Consider the following 23,241-nt stretch of genomic DNA (forward strand, 5'->3'; position numbering starts at 1 on the left):
TCTGCTTGAAATACTTAGAGGGGTTTCTGTTTCCACCACTTAGCTCTGATTTATACACATAGCGTATGGAAACAAGCATATTAAACATTAGTTTTAAATTGGGCATGGTCACACTCCTATATTCCCAGCTACTCAGGAGGCTGATGTGGGAGGATTGCTTGAGGCCAGGAGTTTGAGGCTGCAGCAAGCTATGATTGCACCGTTACCGGTGGAAGACATCAGAGTTACTGGTGGTGAATCTGTACAGGTCTGCAGCAACCTCAGTTCTTGCTTTTTCAGAAGAAAGAATTCAACCGAGGAGCATAAGGCAGAAAAAGAAACTGAGGCAAGTTTCAGAGCAGTTTATTAAAAAAGGCTTATTTTTTTTAAAAAAGACTTTAGAATAGGAAAGAAAGGAAAATTCACTTAGACCCAAGCAGGCACCTGAACGTCAAGTGCAGTGTTGAACCTTGATCCTAGGACTTTATAGGCTGGTCCCTTTCCCATGATTCTTCCCTCAGAGTGGGCTGCCTGCATGCACAGTGCCCTCCTTATCCTTGGGAGGTGAGCATTCGCAGTGTTTAGGAAGTTGTACACATGCCCATCTGAGGCTTTCTTCCCTTTTCTGGTGGAGTGCCCTCAGAAGGTCATCCTTTGCCATTTTGTCTCTCTCCTTTTTTTTTTTTTTTTGTGAGACGGAGTTTCACTCTTGTTGCCCAGGCTGGAGTACAGTGGCGTGCTCTCGGCTCACCATAACCTCTGCCTCCGGGGTTCGAGTGGTTCTCCTGCCTCAGCCTCCCGAGTGGCTGGAATTACAGGCATGCGCCACCATGCCCGGCTAATTTTGTATTCTTTTTTGGTAGAGGTGGGCTTTCTCCATGTTGGTCAGGCTGGTCTTGAATTCCCAACCTCAGGTGATCCACCCGCCTTGGCCTCCCAAAGTGCTGAGATTACAGGTGTGAGCCACCCTGCCGGGCCTCCATTTTGTCTCTTAATGCACATGCCCAGGAAGTTGTGTCTTCCTGGTGCCTGCATTCAGTTAACACTTCAGTGCAACAGGTGTGGGCCATCAGGAAATGCCTTCTCCCTGGTGCGGGCTGCCAACGTATCACTTTTAGAGAGGCAATGTGATCATTGCCAAAACATCACCTGACATTCCTAGCGGGTGGGGGAAGAGCCCTCTCCAGCCCCACTCATGCTTGTCTAACTACCTGTAATAGCGCTACTTGCACTCCAGCAGCCCAAGTGACAGAGTGAGACTCCATCTTTTTTAAAAAAAGAATTTTTACAACGTGAGTCAATTTATTTAGAAAATTACAGAGATATGACAGTTACGAAGATGGTCATCAGTGGTGGGATGCTGAAGTGTGGGAAACACTGGTCATATTTCATAATCATAACCAGGTAGGCATTATCGTTACCTTCAAGAGAAAGCGAGGTTAAATGAATCCCTCAGGATTACATAGCTGTTAGGTAGTGTTTCTGACTCCACAGCTCACTTTCTGAAGCTGGAGAAAGGAGTTGGAACTTTATTTGGTCGGCATCGGAGACCAAACATCAAGTGGCACTGTAACTGCGTCCTGAAGAATGAGTAGGATTTATCCAGTGAGGTGGGGAGGGATTTCCAGGCTGACATGGATAAAGGTGTGGTGGTGTGAGTGGGCACCCTGCGTCTTGGGAACTGATGGAGCCCTGCAGTTCTAGAGCAGAGGAGTTGCATGGAAACGTGACTGGAGGTGATACCTGAAAGGTGAGCAGGAATCTAGTCCTGGGAGTCCTTCAAAGCTGTGATGAGGAGATGACACAATTCTGAAAGCCAAAGAGCCATGGAAGGATGTTAGACAGGGTGACCTATTTGCATGGGAATCTTAGAGAGGTTACTTCATCCAGTGGAGAGCTAGGGCTTAGGATCTAAGCTGATGAGGGAGGGGTGGGCTGAGGAGCCTGTATGTGTGTGATAAGAACTGAAACTATTTCCCTCCACACAGCTGGCTTTCTACATTGACATCATTTTACTATTTTCCTGTCTTCATTAACATGACTTTACTATTCCAGGAAACTCTTGCCCAGAAAGATATGTTACAAATACCTTGTGGTTCATTTCAAGAACTTCCCAAACTCATTTAGATGAATATCAAATGGTTAAGCTTTTCAGTGTAAAACAACAGTTTACTCCCCAGAATCTTTTGAACCCCTTGCCTCAAAATCCCCACCTCACTATGTCCTCCAATCCTAAACTCATATCAAGATCCGTATCAAACCCCATTCCAGCCCCTCCATTGAAATACCTGCCGGGAACCAGACTCCAAAACCTCATCTCCCTTCGTCCTCTGCTTTCTAAACACTATTAAGACTCTGGCAAGGTTGCTTTCCCTTACTGCTGTGAGACTTGGCTTTATCAAGTAGTAGTAAAACCGCCTTTGCAAAAATTATGACAGTGAGAGAAATCTGATACAGCTGGCGTCATCTTGCTTCTAAAGCCTCACAAGCTGATCCCCTTTGTTAACTTTAAAACAAAGAGGATAACAACCTCTTCCCAAAACTAATCTCCTTGCCCAGGAACTGAAACTGTCTTTGTAAGACTCCTGAAAGTCCCCAAGGTTAGGATTATGGGAGGGGCCTGAATTCTGCTAAAATGTAGGCGTAAATGATTACCAGCTATTGTTTCTTAGCTTGCTTTTCTATAAACCCTTACAGCCCAAGGTCACGTAGCTGGAGGGCACAAGATTTGTAACTTCCTCAATCCCAATTGCTCCTACAGATAACATCATTATTGTCAAAACCTAAAAATTGATCTTTGAGATATTTTTCAGACTTTTGTATTCTGGCAACCAACTGACTCCACCTGGACCCATGACTCATACCAAGGAACATGACACCCACACAGAAACTCCCATCCAGAAACCAACTCAGCATGCGAAGGCACTTTGGACACTTCTATATTTCATTCCCAATCAATCAGCAGGACCCATTTCTTAGCCCCCTACCTGCCAAATTATACCTAAAAGCCCTAGCCTCCAAGCTTTTGGGGAGGTGAATTTGAGAAATGTTTCCTCTCCTTCTGCTTGGTTGGTGATAATTAACTTTTTTTTTTTTTTTTTTGAGACAGGTCTCACTCTGTTGTCCAGGCTGGAGTGCAGTGGTGCCATCTTGGCTCACTGCAGCCTCAATCTTCTGGCCTCAAGTGATCCTCCTTCCTTAGCCTCCCTACTAGCTGAGACTACAAATGCATGACCACCATACCTGGTTAATTTTGTTACCGGAAAGGGGTCTTAATCCAGACCCCAAGGGAGGGTTCTTGGATCTCGCACAAGAAAGAATTTGAGGTGAATCCATAGAGTAAAATGAAAGCAAGTTTATCAAGAAGGTAAAGGAATAGAGAATGGCTACTCCATGGGCAGAGCAGCCCTGAAGGCTGCTGATGGCCCATTTTAATCATTATTTCTTGATTATATGCCAAACAAAGAGTGGATTATTCATACCATCCCTTTTTAGACCACCTAGGGTAAATTCCTGACATTGCCACAGTATTCGTAAACCATTTTGGCACTGGTGGGAGTGTAGCAGTGGGGATGACTAAAGGTCACTCCCATTGCCATCTTGGTTTTGGTGGGTTTTAGCTGGCTTCTTTACAAGCAAGGTCTTTATGACTTGTATCTTGTGCTGACTTCCTGTCTCATCCTATGACTTAGAATGCCTAACTGACTGGGAATCCAACCCAGCAGTTCTCAGCCTTATTTTACCCAGCCCCTACTCAAGATGGAGTTGCTCTGGCTCAAATATCTCTAACTTAATTTTCCCACTTCCTTTTATAAGAGAACCCTTAGTCCTAAGGGTTACAGAGGGATGAAGATCCATCTTCTGTAACTTCATGCTGAATAGGTGCGATGATATTTCTGCCTAACTATTATTAGGGTCTCTTGTATTGGGGGTAGAGAGGAGCTCAGTCAGAAAGGATTGGTATGGCGAGGGTCATTTATAGTCTTTAAGTTCTGACAAAAGGTGATATCCAGAAGATTAATAAGTGTCCAGTTTAAGAGAACATTGTGTAAACTTATCCTGCATTCCTACACATAAGATACAACAGCAATATATTCCACAAGAGTAAAGCTAAATAAGCAATATTATACCAAGTAAATGAAATAAGAAGCCTTTCTATGAACTGGGCAACTGTTGAAACCAAGCTGATATGATATGGGGTTGCTAGATGATTCCAGTATGTGTCCAATATTAGAATATTGTTCAAGAATTTTACATTACTCATCCTTCTTGTTTCTTCTGAGCAGCAGCCAGAGATCACTAGTTGGTTCACAGGAATAAGTACAGTTAATCTAGATTGTAGAAAAAAAAAAACCCTCAAAAACAACTGATGGGGCTAGAATCTAATAACAGGTGTACCATAGTTCTTGAAACATATTTTTTTCTCACTCCAGTCTCTCACTTTTACTAAAGGCAAATCATGGTATGACTGATTTACTTTATTATACTTGGCCTGATTATTTGTATAAAGTATAGCAAGAATAATTATTTTTCACATAGGCTTTTAAAGTTGGCTTTGTTCTATAAGGAATTTCACATAAGATTTCTTTTTAAAGCTGAGCCCAGCCATGGGTTTGTACCCTCAAATACCTATGAGTTGGGTAAATTCCTCTCCTCTTGAGGTCCTAAGATAACCTGGGGCTCTGAAGCCTGTCAGAAAGTGACATTCTTTACTTACCAGAGATCGGGAACCCTATACAGGGGCTGTGTAGACAAGGTATGGAACCCTATACAGGGGCTGTGTAGACAAGGTATGAGGTCAGTTTTCCCGAGGGGCTTTTATTGACTCTCTAAGTCAAGTTTGATTCCTTAAAGAAAAGCATGCCATTCCAGTCAAAACCTCAGTAAAATAAACAGTTTCTCTAATTGTGCCCTGTTACAAATGAAAATAGATGTTTATTGTACTTCTGCAAATAACTATATTAACATAAACTAAGAATACTTACAATCTTCAAATTCTAGAGAAATCAGGTAGAAAGAAACAAATGTGCCCCAAATTTTGTTCACAGGAGTATACTTTACTCAATTGTTAAAAGCTGTAAATAGCTCAAAGGAAAAGTTCTCTTGACTCGGAAACACAAAACAAAGAATCAGCAATTTTTAAAGCAAAAAGTCAAAACAGATTCCAGTCTTCTGTTCGTTCATTCTATTCAGCTAACTCCCGTTCTGCTGATATTCATGAACATTTCAGCTTCTCATGGGTTTTTTTCCTCTATTGTAATGTCACGATCTCCAAAGTTACCAGAAAACCTACATTTAGGAACATCTTTTAGAATTCGATAGTTGATTATAAACCACCTTATGAAGAGATTAAAACAAGACAGCAGTTGTCTGTGAATGACAAAAAGTCTTAGGACAGCCACAGTCATAAACACAATTGAGGCCAGGCGCGGTGGCTCATGCCTGTAATCCCAGCAGTTTGGGAGGCCGAGGTGGGTGGATCAGTTGAGGTCAGGATTTCGAGAGTAGCTTGGCCAACCTGGTGAAACCCCGTCTCTATTAAAAATACAGAATTAGCCGGGTGTGGTGGCATGTACCTGTAATCCCAGTTATTCAGGAGGCTGAGGCAGGAGAATCACTTGAACCTGGGAGGCAGAGGTTGCAGTGCCAAGATCACACCATTGCATTCCAGCCTGGGCAACAGAGCAAGACTCTGTCTCCAAGAAACAAAACAAAACAAAAACAAAAACAAAAAACCATGATTGACAAAGAAATTTGTTACCTCTGTGACACACAATAATTTAACATAACAGTTATTACTGATAATGTACACTAAGTTCTACCAGAATTATAGGAGTTTCACATAACTTTTGAACACATACCAGTAAGATATTTATACAAATACAGCCCAAAGAAAGTCAAACATTATTCATATTTGACAATGCTTCCTGTATACTTTTTATGCCAAATAAGCCAAATTATGTTATTTTTGGACTTTAGGAAACCTAATATCTTAAAAGATTAATTAGGTCAGAAAAAGACATAATTTATAATTTTTGTTAAAGAGCAGATCAGTGCTCTAACAAAAACCTGTTGTGCTTTTATTCCAATATTCAATTTGTGGAAAAACTAAATATTATTCGTTTAACTTTAGCCAATATGTTCACACACATAATTTCTTTCGCAAGACCAATTTTTCACAAATGTTCCAAAGAGTCAAAGAAGCAGTTCATTACCTTAAAGCATTTAGCAAATCTAATATCTGACCTGCCTAATTTAGACCAAATGTCTACATTTTTGAAGATATTTTTATTTTACCAATAATCTTCAAAACCATTTTTATTTCTCAAAGATTACTCAAGTCATGTGAACTAAAAGGCATCACGCTTTTTACTTTTCTGACAACATATTTGCTACCTAGTTATTATACACCAAAGTTCTCTCATAATGGGAAGTAATTTTTAATACCCCCAAAAGTAAAAAATGTCAGGTAATGCAATGCAAAACAGTACAAAGCCTTCGGTTTTGAGAGGAATCTATCCACTTTTTAATTCCTGAGGTTCCATGAGGAAAACAGGTTTTTCCCAAAACGGGATCTGTGGCTCCTCCTATGTTTTTCCCAAGGATTTCCAGACTGTTAGAGCTTGAATAAGCTGACTTAACCACAGTGCTCTTTTAAAAAGTCTTTTTAAGGGGCCGGGCGCGGTGGCTCAAGCCTGTAATCCCAGCACTTTGGGAGGCCGAGACGGGCGGATCACGAGGTCAGGAGATCGAGACCATCCTGGCTAATACGGTGAAACCCCGTCTCTACTAAAAAATACAAAAAAACTAGCCGGGCGTGGTGGCGGGCGCCTGTAGTCCCAGCTACTCGGGAGGCTGAGGCAGGAGAATGGCGTGAACCCGGGAGGCGGAGCTTGCAGTGAGCTGAGATCCGGCCACTGCACTCCAGCCTGGGCGACAGAGCGAGACTCCGTCTCAAAAAAAAAAAAAAAAAAAAAAAAAGTCTTTTTAAATCTCGTATTACCAGACTTTAGCCAGGCCAAATGGCCAAGATTCCTGGCTTTTGAACTTTATCAAAAGCAACCTCACGGGTGAAACCAACAAGTCTTAACTAAAGTTATGGCTTGATCACGAGTCTATGAGGTATTTTCAAAGAGGTAGTAAGCAGTTTTTACAAGATCTAGAATCTCCAATGGTAGCTGAAAGAAAGGAAGATTCAAGAAGGGAAACCAGAAGTTGTACATGGAGGGGAAGAGAATCAACAAATGTTAAAGGTCATGCAGAAATCAAACCAGAAAGGAGTCATCCCTTAAGCTGGAACTGAACCCAGGCCATCACTGTAAAATGGCAGAGACCAAGAGAAAGCACGGTCACATGGTTACAAGGTCACGCTCCCAAGGACAGGAAACAAGATGAGAGGGAAACTTTATCCAGTTTTTTTTTTTTGGTTTCAGAGACCTGCAGCAAAATTTGTAACTGACAGGTTTGCTGGGTCATCTTGAATAGTGGGTTTATAGGGGTCCTAGGCTTGCATTCTGTCCTAGGGTACCCGTCTTTATGACAGAACAATACAGAAAGACACACAAAGCACACCAGATTTGCTACAGTGTAAGATTACCTCACAGATCCTTTTTCCCATTAATCAACACTTTAGAGAAGATAACAGAGATTTTCACCATTCATTCAATCAGTTTGCACAAGCAAGAGAGAGGGGTCAGAAGTCTGACTGGTAAGAAATTCTTACCATTTTGCCAGCATGCCAGGCTTCTGGGTTCCCTTTCCCTGAGTGGCCCTAGTGACCTGGCTTGCTGCACCGTAGCCCTGGGGGCCAACCCTCAACACAAAGGAAAACTATCTTTTTCCATTCCGGCGGGAGCAAAATACATGTGACAAAACACAGACATCAGCCACTCTGCTTAGCACCCAATATCAAACTGGCAAGGCTCAGACTTTACCCCAGTTGGCCCCATAATTGTTAATCCAACCTCCAACGAGGAGTTTCAACTTGTGGGGGTAAGATGGTAGCCCTGGGTAACAGAAAAGATAAGAAAGAGAAAGAAGAGAAAAGGAGTAAAGCATTGCCTGTGGTAGGGTGGGGAAGGTGAAGAGCTCAGAGAGGTCAGAGAAAAACCCACCTATCCCAGCGATGCTGAATCAAAAGTTCAGTTTGTCAGTCACAAAGGGATCTTTTCCAGCAGTTTCACCACCTCTCAGGTTTCCCCCTTTAGGGAGGAAAAAGCTCCCCATGTCCCATGATCCTGTACATGACTAATTCTGTCACCCACAGCCGTAAGCAAACAGTGCAAGGCACACTAATCCAAAGAAATAGCAGTTAACATCCTGCAATGCCAAACCTGTTCTTAGCAGAGAGGGACTTTGTCAAGACAGGCCTCCAACTCCCTAAATTTTAGGAAGGACTCTATCTTCCTACGTTGGGCCTTGAACCCAGGTTTGGTCAAGCATCCTTGCCTTTTATTAAGAGGGGCCTTTAAACCTCTCTGTCTGAGGAGAGACTCTAACTCCTCTAAGTTGGGCCTCTAACTCAATCCCATCCTTTACCCGGGTATTCCACCACTTACCCATAGTTAACCAGTCAGTGCTAGTCTATTTCCTTTGGGTCAAGGGTCTCCTCAGCAGAGTCTCTTCATGGCTCTCCAGAAAGATGTTACTGGAAAAGGGTCCTGATTCAGACTCCAAGAGAGGGTTATTGGATCTTGTGCAAGAAAGAATTCAAGGTGAGTCCATAGAGTAAAGTGAAAGTAAGTATATAAAGAAAGTAAAGGAATAAAAGAATGGCTACTCCATTGGCAGAGCAGCCCCAAGGGTTGCTAGTTACCCATTTTTATGGTTATTTCTTGATTATAACCTAACAAGGGGTGGATTATTCCTGCCTCCCCCTTTTAGACCATATAGGGTAACTTCCTGACATCACCATAGCATTTGTAAACTGTCATGGCGCTGGTGGGAGCATAGCAGTGAGGATAACCAGAGGTCACACTCATGGCCATCTTGGTTTTGGTGGGTTTTAGCTGGCTTCTTTATTGCAATCTGTTTTATCAGGAAGGTCTTTATGACCTGTATCTTGTGCCAACCTCCTGTCTCATCCTGCAAATTAGAATGCCTAACCAGCTGGAAATGCAGCACAGCAGGTCTCAGCCTTCTTTTGCCCAGCTCCTATTCAAAATGGAGTTGCTCTGTTTCAAACACCTCAGACAATTTTGTTTATTTTTTGTAGAGATGGGGTCTCACTATGCTGCTCAGGCGGGTCTCAAACTCCCAGGCTCAAGTGATCCTCCTGCCTTGGTCTCCCAAAGTGCTGAGATTACAGGTGTGAACCACCATGCCCAGCTAATTAAACCGTTTATTTGCTGCAACACCTCATGTTCTTAGTGCATTAGCTTTTCTGGACAGTGGGCGAGACGAACACATTAGGTTGTTACAGTTTGGGTGGTATTTTCTGGGATCTGGACCTGGAGAATCTACTCAGTCAGAGGAGGGAGCCAGCTGTGGTGGCATCAGCACCTGTAAGTCCCAGCTACTTAGAAGGCTGAAGCAGGAGGATCACTTGAGCTCACGAGTTTGAGTCCAGCCTGGGCAACATAGTGAGACCCTGTCTCTAACTTTATGAAAAGAGAGACAGAGAGAGGAAATAGGGGAAGAAGAGCCAGGGATAAGAAATGCAGGGGATGGCTGGATGTGGTGGTGTTGGAACCGAACTGTCGATTTCTTCCTGGGCAGGGGTCGTCGCGAAGGATTACCGACACGAGATTTACAGCAGAGAGTTATTTATTACTAGCGCGCTAGGGTCCCAAGGCCAACTAAAAAAGGGCGGACTCTGTACAACCCTAAAAAAACAATGTTGTTTTTATGCAGATCATTCAAAAATAATTAAAAATTCTATAACAAAACTAAAAAAAAAAATTAAACAACAACAACAAAAAAATCTCAACAAAATTAATTTAAAAATTAGTACAACCAATCCCCTTGACTTAACACCCTAATCTCCACCATCTTAAAACCCCTCATCCTACTCACACTCATCCTAACTTTCGGGCCATACATACTCAACCACTTACTCACCCTTATTAAAAATAAAATAAACATAGTACATACTATGGTTCTAACCCAACAATACCAGAGCCTCAGAACTAAAAAAGAGGCTCAAAATTGAGCCTCTGACACAAAAAGAGGAGGGAATGAAACTAGGCCGCATAAAACTTAGAAACTAGGCCTCATAAAAAAAAGAACTTAAAAAAATTAACACCAGGTGGCTCTGGATAGGGTCCCACCCTGCCTCAATAGGGTCCCACCCTGATAGGGTCCCACCCTGCCAATTCCGGGAAACAACCTCATGGGGTCCCACCCTGCCAATTCCGGGGGTCCCACCCTGCCTCGAAGTTCCCGGAATCAACAACTCCAGGAAAAAACCTCATAAGGTCCTGCTCTAACCAATTAGAACAAGACACCTTGCTCAGGCCATAGACAGACCCAATTACCACGCGCCTAAAGCTTTGTTTGAATTTCGCGCCCTAAGCTGTGTTTGAACTTGTGTTTGCCTATATAAACAGCCTGTAACAAGCAGTCAGGGTCCCAAGGCCAACTTAGAGCTTGGGACCCTAGCGCGCTAGTAATAAATAACTCTCTGCTGTGAATCTCGTGTCGGTGATCCTTCGCGGCGACCCCTGCCCAGGAAGAAATCGACAGTTCGGTTCCAACAGTGGCTCACTCCTGTTATCCCAGCGCTTTGGGAGGCTGAGGTGGGCAGATCACGAGGTCAGGAGTTTGAGACCAGCCTAGCCAGCATGATTAAACCCCGTGTCTACTAAAGATACAAAAAAAATTAGCTGGGTGTGGCGCATGCCTGTAATCCCAGCTACTTGGGAGGATGAGGCAGGAGAATTGCTTGAACCCAGGAGGCGGAGGTTGCAGTGAGCCAGGATTGTGCCATTGCACTCCGGCGACAGGGTAAGACTCCATCTCAAAAAAAAAAAGAAAAGAAATACAGGGGACATCAACATTCAAAGGCAGTAGGGGAGTCAAGGTAATTTTTCGACAGAGAATCCAACGTTAGCCTAAATTTCATCTAGATTCACAGGCCCTGAAAAGCAGGACTTTGGAATTTGGAACCAGGAGCCCTCAGCTGGGTAGAACACAGTGGGTGCTAGGTAGGGGTGAGGGTGGCAATTAGAAACCAACCCCAGCCTGGCGCATGGTAGGACAGAGGTGATGGGGTGTCTGGAATTGGAGAGAAGTGTGGGAAGCAGAGAGAGAGGGTGCTGAGACAAACTGGACTCTGGAATTTCCCCAGGCAGGCTCTGACTGGGCTCTCCTGAGGAGGGAGTTCAACTTGGTAGCTGGAGCAGGCTCCCTGGGCCAAGGGGAGGACAGGGTGGGGCAGAGCCTATGAGAATGTCTGCAAGACTCTTACTGCAAGAACTCAGTGAGCTGCCATCCTCCCCCTCCCCCACCACACAAACTCCCCTTTCCACTTTGTTGGTGATTTCTTATCTCTGGACGCTTCGGGTGCATTTATAGCTAACCTTATAATCGAATGCATACTTGTCATTTTATAAGTATAGCTCTGGGTTACTCTTTGCCCATCAATTAACTCAATTATGGTGTTTGCCGTCTGTCCTCTTTCTACTTTCTGGATACCTTGTATGGACCTAGATGTGGTTCCCGGGACACTTTGAATAGAAAGGCCAGGCTGAGATGAGGTTTGGGCCTGGAGGCCCCTTGGACGACAGGACATCAGAACATTTACTCACATGCCAGGGAGTCTAAGTCACCTAACTGAACAACTACGCCTTCCAGATTTAGAAGAACGCACATACATAGTTTCCTCTCAGACCCCTGCTTTCTCCCCTCCCTCTCCCCCCACCTCCCTTCCACTCACTGGCAGAAATATATCCACCCCGTATTGTGTTAAGATGACTGTATTGTATTTCTAAAAGGCAAGTGTGTTGTTGATAGGCCTCCCTTTAGGAAGCCGAAAGGCTTGCCTGAGTGGTGGGTGGGGTTAGAGCCAGGCGCCCAGTCTTCTTCCATTCCTGTGTGGAGAAACTGCTTTTAGGAAATTGCTTACATTTTGTTTTATTATTTCCTATGCTTGGACTATGTCCATTCATTCATTTATTCAACATGTATTTATTGAGCACCTACTATATGTCAAGATGCCTACTCTCGTGGAGCTTGTATTTGAGAGTAATGATATCAGAATGCACATATTATATATGTATTATATATGCATGTATTACATATATATATAAAATTAGGTCGAAGAAAAACAAAACCAGGTGGCATGGTAAGGGGCTAGAAAGTGATGAGGACTGATATTTTAGGAGGAGCAGAGAACAGTGACCTGACTGAAGTGAGGAAATAAGCCATGTGGCTCTCCAGGACCAGAAGTTTCAGGCAGAGGAATAGCACGTGTAAAATTCAGAGACTAGAGAGGAAGGTGTTTACTGTGTTTGCTGTCTTTGAGGATGGGCAAGGATGCCAGTGTGGCTGGAGTGGAGCAGGAGTTGAGAAAGAGTGGTAGGGAGGTGGGTCAGAGAAGCAGCCAGAGCCATGGCCGGACTTTGCATTTTGTTCTGAGCATGATAGGAAGCAGCTGAGCAAGGCAGGGACTTGATCTGGATTCTATTTCTGATGAGCACTTTCCTGCTATGTGGGGTGAGGGAGGAAGCAAGGAGAGCAGCTGGGAGAGACAGAGTGTAATAGAATCAGGGTCTATTATAAAGGAAGAGCAACCAGAATTTTCTAATGGAAAAGGATATGAAGTGTGAAAGCAAAAGAGGAGTAGTAAAAGACACCAAGGGTTTTGACCTGAGCAACTCAGGGACAGGGGTGTCATTTACTTAGATGGGAAGTGCTGAAGATGTGTGGTGGAGATGCAGAGAAGGTGGAAGTGTTAACAAGTCTAGAGTGCTGGGGTGAGGTCAGGTTGGACATGTAAATCTGGGGGTCATCAATGTATGTTTTGAAAGCCATTAAGATTGTCTGTAAAGAACCACATGGTAAGTGTTTTAGGCATTGTCCCAACCACTCAACTCTGCCGTTATAATACGAAAGCAGCCATAGACAATATGTGAATGAATGGTCGTGACCATGTTCCAATAAAACTTTATTTTAGAAAGCAGATAGTGGGCCAGATTTGGCCCATAGGCTATAGTTTGCCAACAGTTAGACAAGGTGGTATTACCTAGGTAAATTTTAAAAAGAAAAGAGAAGAACTCAGAGCCTTGGGGCACCCAACACTTAGAAATTGGGAAAAGGAGAGGGATCTAAGGGAATGAGATATAGCAAGCAGCAAGGGAACAGGCAAATTAAGAGATTGGGGTGGCATGGGAGATGTCAGATATTTCAAGAAGGACAAACCAATATTATGGTGCCAATAAACATTGTGAAATACATTGAAATGGACAAAAAAATGGAGTGTTCTGTCTAGTATACCTTCAGGGTTATATTCATCTTTCATTGCTTTTGATCTATTTTACAGCTTTGTGAGTTATAGAAAACTGACAATAATGCAAATGATTCTTGTCTATGAAAACAATTATATCTGGTTGAATGCAATTACTTGCACTGGTAGAATTGGTAGAATGCAATTGCCCTGTGAATAAACCAGTTTTGCATTTGTAATCATGTGATGCTTAACCACAAGGATATATTCTAAGATGTGTGGTATTGTTAGGCAATTTTGTCATTGTGCAAACATCATACGGTGTGCTTACACAAACCCAGATGGTATAGACCACTACACACCAGGCTGTAGGATAGCGCCTATTGCTTCGAGGCTGCAAACCTGAACAGCATGTTACTGAACTGAATACTGTAGGTAATTGGAACACAATGGTGAGTATTTCTGTATCTAAACATATCTAAATATTAAAAAGGCACAGTAAAAATACAGTAAAAAAGATTTGAAATGCTACATGTATGGAGTGCACTTACTTTGAATGGAGTTTACAGGACTGGAAGTTGCCCTGGGGGAGCCAGTGAGTAAGTGATAGTAAATGTGAAGGCTTAGGACATTATTGTACCTGATGGCAGATTTTATAAATACTGTACACCTATGCTACACTAAATATATTTAACACATTTTTCTTTCTTCAATAATAAATTAACCTTAGATTACTGTAACATTTTAATCCCATGAACTTTTAAATTTTAACAATCTTGTTGACTCTTTTCTAATAATATTTAGCTTAATACACAAACACATTGTACAGCTGTACAAAAAAATTTTGTTATATCCTTATTCTATAAACTTCTAACATTTTTAAATTACTTTTTTTTACTTTTTAAACTTTTTTGTTAAAAATGAAGACAGAAACACATACATTAGCCTAGGCTACACAGGGTAAGGAATATTAATATAACTGCCTTCCACCTCTACTCCTTGTCCCACTGGAAGGTCTTCAGGGGCAATAAGATCCATAGGGCTGTCATTTCCTATGACAACAATGCCATCTTCTGGAGCACCTCCTGAAGCACTTGTCTTAGGCTGTTTTACAGCTAAATTTTTTTTTTTTTTTTTGAGTTTCACTCTTGTTGCCCAGGCTGGAGTGCAATGGCATGATCTTAGCTCACCACAACCTCTGCCTTCCGGTTTCAAGCGATTCTCCTGCCTCAGCCTCCTGAGTAGCTGGGATTATAGGCACCCGCCACCATGCCTGGTTAGTTTTGTATTTTTTGTAGAGACGGGATTTCTCCACGTTGGTTAGGCTGGTCTCGAACTCCCAACCTCAGGTTATCCGCCCGCGTCAGCCTCCCAAAGTGTTGGGATTACAGGCATGAGCCACCGCGTCTGGCCTACAGCTAACTTTTTGCACTCTAAAATAATGATGAAAGTACAGTATAGTAAATACGTAAACTAGTAATACAGTTGTTTATGATCATTATCAAGTCCTATGCACTGTACATAATTGTATGTGCTATGCTTTTATACAACTGGCAGTACAGTAGATTTGTTTACACCAGCATCACCACAGATGCACTGCGTAACGCATTGCGCTATGATGTTAGGACAGCTATGATGTTACGAGGCAACAGGAATTTTTCAGCTCCCTTATACCCGATGGGAATACCAACATATATGGGGTCCGTTGTTGACTGAAATGTTGTTTTGCAATGTGTGACTGTATTAGTAAACTTATAAAGCTTTCCTTATTGCTTTTGTATGTGAGGTTCATGAACTTCTTTAAACTGGTTGTAACATCTTACTGGTTCCCTCATTAGCGAGTAATATAAAATCATTTACATGTGTTCATTTTATATTTGTATGTAAGTCATGATTTTACTTTTTGAAATTATTATTTGACAGTGGAGATTGAGTAAAATAAATATTAAGAATTCACAATTAAAATTGGCAACATGTAGATCATGGTGACTTTGATAAGAGCTATTTTGGAGTAGGAAGTGAAAGACTGATTGGAACAAATTGTATAAAGCTATAATAAAGACACACGGGCACAGGGGTAAATAAATAGACCAATGGAACAGAGTTAGAGATCCCAGAATAAACCCACACATAAATAGAAACTTTATAGATGGCAGAGTTGGCAATGCAGGAAAAGGATGGAGTCGTCAATAAATGGTGCTGGTGCAATTTGTCATCTATATGAGAAAAAAACAAAACTGAATCTCTACCTTGAACAAATCAATCTGTTCCAGTGAATTTAAGACTTTGATATGGTTTGAATCTCTGTCCTCGCCCAAATCTCATGTCGAATTGTAATCCCCAATGTTGGAGGTGGGGGCTGGTGGGAGATGACCGATCATGGAGGGGGATTTTTCATGAATAGTTTAGCACCAACCTCTTGCTGCTGTTCTCCATGTGAGTGAGTTGTTGTGAGATCTGGGCATGTGAAAGTGTGTAGCACCTCTTTACCTCTCTTGCTTCACTCTGGCCATGTGACATGCCTGCTTCCCCTTTGCCTTCTGCCATGATTATAAGTTTCCTGAGGCCTCCCCAGAAGCTGAGCAGATGCCAGCACCATGCTTCCTGTACAGCCTACAGAACAGTGAACCAATTAAAATTCTTTTCTTTGTAAATTACCCCACCTCAGGTATTTCTTTATAGCAATGTGAAAAGGAACTAATACAGACTTTTAGAAGAAAATAGAAGAGAATATTTTTATGTCCTCATGTTAATGAAAAAATGTTAAAATAAGACACAAAATCACAAACTTTAAAGGAAAATATTTATGAATTTGACACCATTAAAATTTTAAAAACACGTTTGATTGTCAAAAGACATATTAGCTTTCTGCCCGTGGACGCCGCCGAAGAAGCATCGTTAAAATCTCTCTTCTCCCTGCCGTCATGTCTAAGTCAGAGTCTCCTAAAGAGCCCGAACAGCTGAGGAAGCTCTTCATTGGAGGGTTGAGGTTTGAAACAACCGATGAGAGCCTGAGGAGCCATTTTGAGCAATGGGGAACGCTCACGGACTGTGTGGTAATGAGAGATCCAAACACCAAGCGTTCCAGGGGCTTTGGGTTTGTCACATATGCCACTGTGGAGGAAGTGGATGCAGCTATGAATGCAAGGCCACACAAGGTGGACGGAAGAGTTGTGGAACCAAAGAGAGCTGTCTCAAGAGAAGATTCTCAAAGACTTAACTGTGAAAAAGATATTTGTTGGTGGCGTTAAAGAAGACACCGAAGAACATCACCTAAGAGATTATTTTGAACAGTATGGGAAAATTGAAGTGATTGAAATCACGACTGACCGAGGCAGTGGCAAGAAAAGGGGCTTTGCCTTTGTAACCTTTGACGACCATGACTCCGTGGATAAGATTGTCGTTCAGAAATACCATACTGTGAATGGCCACAACTGTGAAGTTAGGAAAGCCCTGTCAAAGCAAGAGATGGCTAGTGCTTCATCCAGCCAAAGAGGTCGAAGTGGTTCTGGAAACTTTGGTGGTGGTCGTGGAGGTGGTTTCGGTGGGAATGACAACTTCGGTCGTGGAGGAAACTTCAGTGGTCGTGGTGGCTTTGGTGGCAGCCGTGGTGGTGGTGGATATGGTGGCAGTGGGGATGGCTGTAATGGATTTGGTAATGATGGAAGCAATTTTGGAGGTGGTGGAAGCTACAATGATTTTGCAATTACAACAATCAGTCTTCAAATTTTGGACCCATGAAGGGAGGAAATTTTGGAGGCAGAAGCTCTGGCCCCTATGGCGGTGGAGGCCAATACTTTGCAAAACCACGAAACCAAGGTGGCTATGGCGGTTCCAGCAGCAGCAGTAGCTATGGCAGTGGCAGAAGATTTTAATTAGGAAACAAAGCTCAGCAGGAGAGGAGAGCCAGAGAAGTGACAGGGAAGCTACAGGTTACAACAGATTTGTGAACTCAGCCAAGCACAGTGGTGGCAGGGCCTAGCTGCTACAAAGAAGACATGTTTTAGACAAATACTCATGTGTATGGGCAAAAAACTCGAGGACTGTATTTGTGACTAATTGTATAACAGGTTATTTTAGTTTCTGTTCTGTGGAAAGTGTAAAGCATTCCAACAAAGGGTTTTAATGTAGATTTTTTTTTTTTGCACCCATGCTGTTGATTGCTAAATGTAATAGTCTGATCGTGACGCTGAATAAATGTCTTTAAAAAAAAAAAAGACACATTAAAGAGATTGAAAATACAATTACTCATTAACACTTAACTGACAAAAGATAGGTATCCAGATTCTGCAAAGAACACTTACAAATCAATATAAATAAAAATAACCTAATAGAAAAATGTTCAAAAAATATGAATAAGCACTTATCAGAAGAGAAAATTCAAATCATCAATGAACATATGAAAAGATGTAAAACCTCACTGCTAATTAGGGAAATGCAAATTAAAACCCCAATATAACACTATTTTATATCCCTTAAACGGACTAATCTTTAAGAGTCTGATGATACAAGTATTGGCAAAGATGTGGGGAAATTAGAACTTTCATACTCTCTTGATTGGAAGATAAATTGATATAATCACTTTAGAAAGCAATTTGGCTTTTAAGTTTTTTTAAGGTATATCTCCAGGAGTTGTTGTGGTATAGGATATGCATATAACACAGCAACACCTGGAGCTATGCCTTAGAAAAACTCACAAATATGTACAGAGGGACAGTTTATAGCAGTGTTGCTGTAGTAAAATTTTGGCTATAACCTGCCTATCCATTAATAAGAAAATGGTGAAGTGACTTGTGGTTTACTGGGACAATGGAATATTATGTAGTAATGAAAAACAAAGGATTAGAGCTGCATGTATCAATATGGATGAATTTCACAAACAGATGTTCAAGAGAAAGAGCAAGTTGCACAATACATGTTCATACCTAGTTTTCAGTGTGCAGATCTCGCATATTTTTTGTCAGATTTATCCCTAAGTATATTTTTAGTGCTATTGAAAATGGTATTTTAGGCTGGGCCTGGTGGCTCATGCCTGTAATCCCAGCATGGCTTTGGGAGGCTGAGACAGGAAGATTGCTTGAGCCTAGGAGTTCAAGATCTGCCTAGGCAGCATAGCGAGACCTCCTCTCTACAAAAAAAATAAAAATAGCCAGGCACAGTGGATCATGTCTATAATCCTATCATTTAGGGAGGCAGAGGTGGGGGTACAGCTTAAGCCCAGGAGTTTGAGACCTGCTTGGGCAATATAGCGAGACCATGTTCTCTACAAAAAGGGGGAAAAAAGACAAAATAAATAAAAATTTACAAAATTAGCTGGGCATGGTGGTGCATGCCTGAAGTCACAGATACTCAGGAGGCTGAGGTGGGAGGATCACTTGAGCCCAGGAGGTTGAGGCTGCAGTGGGCTATGATCATTCCACTGTAGTCCAGACTGGACAACACAGTAAGACCCTATCTCAAAAAAAAAGAAGAAAACAGTGTTTAAAACATTCCAATTTCTAATTGTTCCTTACTAGTATATTGAAATACAGCATACTGTTGTATATTAATCTTATATCCTGCAACTTTGCTAAAATCACTTATTCTAGTAGCTATTAAAAATAGATTCCATCAGATTTTCTCTATATATGACCATGTCATCTGTGAATAAATACGGTTTTATTTCTTCCTTTTCAATTTGAATGCCTTTTTTCCCACCTAATGCTCTGGTTAGAACCCCCCATACAAAGCTGAATAGAAGTAGTGAGAACAGACAACCTTGTCTAATTCCCAAACTTAGGGAGAAAACATACAGTCTTTCACATGATGTATACTGTTAGCTGTGGGTTGTTTTTTGGAGATGCCCCTTATGAGATGGATATAATTCCCTTATATTCTTAGTTTGTTCAGTGTTTTTATTATGAAAAGGTGTTGGCTTCTCTCAAATGTGTTTTTTGCATTGATTGGGATGATCATGTTTTTTCATATGGTCTGTTAGTATGGTAAATTATATTGCTTGATTTTCGGATATTAAATCACTCATTCTTGTGATAAATCTCATGTGTTCATGATGTACTGTCCTTTTAAAATATAAAGAGACATCCAATTTGCTAAAATTTTGTTAAGAATTATTGTATCTATGTTCATATAGGTATATTGGTGTATAGTTTTCTTGCCTTGTAAGGTCTTTACCTGGTTTTGATATCAGAGTAATGCTGGACCATTCAGTGATTTGGGAGGTATCCCCTCCTCTTCAATTTCCTTGAACAGTTTGTGCAGAATCAATATTATTTCTACCTTAAATGTCTGACTCTGAGGTTTTCTTTCTTTTCTTTTTCTTTTTTCTTTTTTTTTGAGGCAGGGTCTCACTCTGTCACCCAGGCTGGAGTGCAGTGGCCCAATCATGGCTCACTGAAGCCTCGACCTTCCAGGCTCAAGCAATCCTCCCACCTCAGCCTCCCAAGTAGCCAGGATAACAGGCATGCACCACGATGCCTGGCAAAATGTTTTGTATTTTTTATGGAGATGAGGTTTTACCATGTTGCCCAGGCTGGTCTCAAACTCCTTGGCTCAAGCGATCTTCCTGCCTCAGCCTCGTAAAGTGTGAGCCACTGCATGTGGCCAATCCTGGGGTTTTCTTTGTGGAAACATGTGTTAGTTTGTTTGCATTGCTATAAAGGAATACCAGAGACTGGATAATTTATAAAGAAAGGAGATTTATTTGGCTCATGGTTCTGCAGGCTGTACATGAAGCATAGTGCCAGCATCTACTTCTGGTGAGGGCCTCAGGAAGCTTCCAGTCATGGCAGAAGATGAAGCGATGCCTGAGTCACATGGTGAGAGAAGGAACAAGAGAGAAAGAGGAGGAAGTTCCAGACTCTTTCAAACAACCAGATCTTGTGTGAACTCATAACTGAGAATTCACTCATTACTGGGGAGGATGGCACCAAGACATTCATGAAGGATCCGTGATCCAAACACCTCCCACCAGGCCCCACCTCCAACATTGGGGGCTACATTTCAACACGAGATTTGGAGACGACAAACATCCAAACCATATCATAAAGTTTTTAATTGCATATTCAATTTCTTTACTAGATGTAGGCCTATTCTGGTTATCTATTTCTTCCTGAGTGTTGTTAGATTGTATTTTTCAAGGGATTTGTCCATTTTATCCATATCGTGCCATTTCTATCTGGTGTAATTAGAATAGTGTTCATATCAAAATTCAGTTTCTCCATATCTTTTCCAGGTAACTCTCCCTTTGGTGCTTTGAAGCAATAGGGCATCTTGACTGGCTACCATGGCCCCCACCTTTCCTCCTAGGCTCAGCCCTTGACAAAAGTACTCCTCACTACTCTCTCATCTTCCCCCCACCTTGTATCCCTCTAGCATTCCTCACCTGAAGAACTTAGGCTTTCTTAAGTCTCTTTAGTTAGCAGGAAACTACCTAATTTAAAAACCTGGTCAGGCCTGTAATCCCAGCACTTTGGGAGGCCAAGGCGGGCGGATCACCTGAGGTCAGGAGTTTGGGACTAGCCTGACCGACATGGATAATCCCCGTCTCTACTAAAAAAATACAAAATGAGCCGGGAGTTTTGGGGCATGACTGTAATCCCAGCTACTTGGGAGGCTGAGGCAGGAGAATTGCTTGAACCCAGGGGGCGGAGGTTGTGGTGAGCCGAGATCGCACCATTGCACACCAGCCTAGGCAACAAGAGCGACACTCTGTCAAAAAAAACAAACAAACAAAAAAAACTCTCCAAGCTGTTTATTACTTAAGGGTTTAGTCCTTCCAAGAGTATTTATGTTTCAGAAGAGAATGTCTAGACAGGATTGTGCATAACAAAAGTAAGTCAATTTTTAATGGTGTTATTGTAGGCTCTGTGACAAGTAGGGGAGGGAAGCACTTTGGGAAAAGGACCCTCCTCTTTTTAAAATACTATTCAAGTACAAGTTTGCTCTTATTACTCTTCTGCTTTAAGACTGTCTACAGGGAGTTCCCTTTGTCCTTTGGTCAAAGTAAAATGTTTGACACAGCCTTGCAAGATCCTGCCTCTTCTCGAGCCATCAGACCCAGTCTTACTGCTCTGCTCTGCTGGAGCTCTGTCCTGGCCCTCAAACTGTTGGATTTCTCTGAGAAAGCGATAGTGTGCTCAGATTTTAAGGATGAGGTGGAGAAGTTCAAAGAGAGGGCATTTGCTATGGAACTGAGGCTACCAAAGTGACAAAGAGAATGCATCCCGATAGTGGCCTTATAAAGTGGAGTAGCACACTGACAGTGCGACCAGTGACTGCCAGGCTGACTAGAGAAGGCAACTCTCGCTGTGGATATAGTTGGAAACTGGCTTTTCTGCTTCAGCGCTGTGGACCAGCCATTGGCCTTTCTTCCCTAAAGTTCATTCACCTGATACCTTCCAGAAGGAAGGCCACCTCGTGCCTGGGTTGGCCATGTGCCAAACCCCTGCCCACTCCAAAGTGTGGCTTGGAATGATGTGATCTGCTTATTAAAAATCAGATTGCAGGAGGCCAAGGCGGTTGGATCACGAGGTCAGGAGATCGAGACCATCCTGGCTAACACGGTGAAACCCATTTCTACTAAAAATATTAAAAATTAGCCGGGCATGGTGGCGGGTGCCTGCAGTCCCAGCTACTTGGGAGGCTGAGGCAGGAGAATGGCCTGAACCCGGGAGGTGGAGCTTGCAGTGAACCGAGATCGCACCACTGCACTCCAGCCTGGGCAACAGAGCGAGACTCTGTCTCAAAAAAAAAAAAAAAAGAAAGAAAAGAAAAGAAAAATCAGATTCCTGTGCCCCAGGCAGACTGACTCATCAGGGGTGGAGTCTAGAAATAAATTTACATTTATTTATTTTTTATTTTTGTATAGACTAGGTGTCACTATATGATGGTCTCAAACTCCTTGGCTCCAGCAATCCTCCCCCTTCGGCCTCCCAAAGCACTGGGATTACAGGCCTGAGCCACCGCGCCAGCCTAATTGTACTTTTTTTTTTTTTTTTTGAGACAGAGTTTCACTCTTGTTGCCCAGGCTGGAGTGCAATGGCAAGATCCTGGCTTACCACAACCGCCGCCTCCGGGTTCAAGCGATTCTCCTGCCTTAGCCTCCCGAGTAGCAGGGATTACAGGCATGCACCACCATGCCCTGCTAATTTTGTATTTTTAGTAGAGAAGGGCTTTCTCCATGTGGGTCAGGCTGGTCTTGAACTCCCGACCTCAGGTGATCCGCCCGCCTCGGCCTCCCAAAGTGCTGGGATTACAGGTGTGAGCCAGTGCGCCGGGCCTTAAATGTACCTTTTAAACCAAGTTCTGCGGTAGATTCTCAGGCATGAAAATTTGAGAACCATGTTTGTGAGGGGCGTCATGCGGAAGGCCATATATTCTTGCAGCCAGTAGACTGAACCCGGACCTTGCATCCCCACCCTGGGCTCTCTCTCAGCGACAACTTTTCCCAGGTGTCGGGGCTTCCCTCCAGCGTGACGACCCCACGGATACGGTGCCAAGAGCCAGGCTGGCGGCTGGGCGGGCGGGAGAGCGGCGGGGCTGGGGGCGCGGGCACCATACGACGGCGGGCTCCGGGACCACAGCGCGCCGGGGAGGAGGCCGAGGCGGCGGGAAAAAGCCGAAGATACTTGAGGGGACGGAGGGACCAAGCGACGGAGGGAGGAACAGAGTACAGCCTCGCGCTCGTACCGAGCACTGGGACGCGCGGGGAGCGCAGGAGGCCGGGCGGGGAGGTTCGGGGCGGGGCGTGCTACCCGCAGCCCCCGGAGCTCGGCTAACTCTGCGCCCAGTGCACGGCAGCACCATGGGGTCCCGCCACTTCGAGTGGATTTATGACCACGTGGGGCACTTCGGCAGGTAGGGGGCGGGGTGGGGAGGGG

The 23,241-nt window shown here is 43.1% G+C and overlaps 2 protein-coding genes and 1 pseudogene across 3 annotated transcripts in view; 2 read left to right on the forward strand and 1 right to left on the reverse strand.

The window, feature by feature from the left end:
* Positions 1 to 23,241, reverse strand: part of GTF3C6 (general transcription factor IIIC subunit 6) — a 1,097,326-nt gene that overhangs the window by 498,114 nt on the left and 575,971 nt on the right. The gene's annotated exons all lie outside the window — the stretch shown is intronic.
* On the forward strand, positions 16,242 to 17,582 carry LOC126953603 (heterogeneous nuclear ribonucleoprotein A1-like; annotated as a pseudogene). Its single transcript, XR_007725271.1, has one exon. The product of XR_007725271.1 is annotated as a heterogeneous nuclear ribonucleoprotein A1-like (transcript).
* SLC22A16 (solute carrier family 22 member 16) overlaps positions 23,099 to 23,241 on the forward strand; it is a 52,502-nt gene continuing 52,359 nt past the window's right edge. The window contains exon 1 of the mRNA XM_050789048.1: positions 23,099 to 23,218. Coding sequence (XP_050645005.1) covers positions 23,166 to 23,218 — 53 coding nt within the window. The 5' untranslated portion in view covers positions 23,099 to 23,165. The remainder of the gene's footprint in view (positions 23,219 to 23,241) is intronic.

The sequence above is a fragment of the Macaca thibetana genome, chromosome 4, assembly GCF_024542745.1.
Source record: "Macaca thibetana thibetana isolate TM-01 chromosome 4, ASM2454274v1, whole genome shotgun sequence".
Lineage (NCBI taxonomy): Eukaryota > Metazoa > Chordata > Mammalia > Primates > Cercopithecidae > Macaca > Macaca thibetana.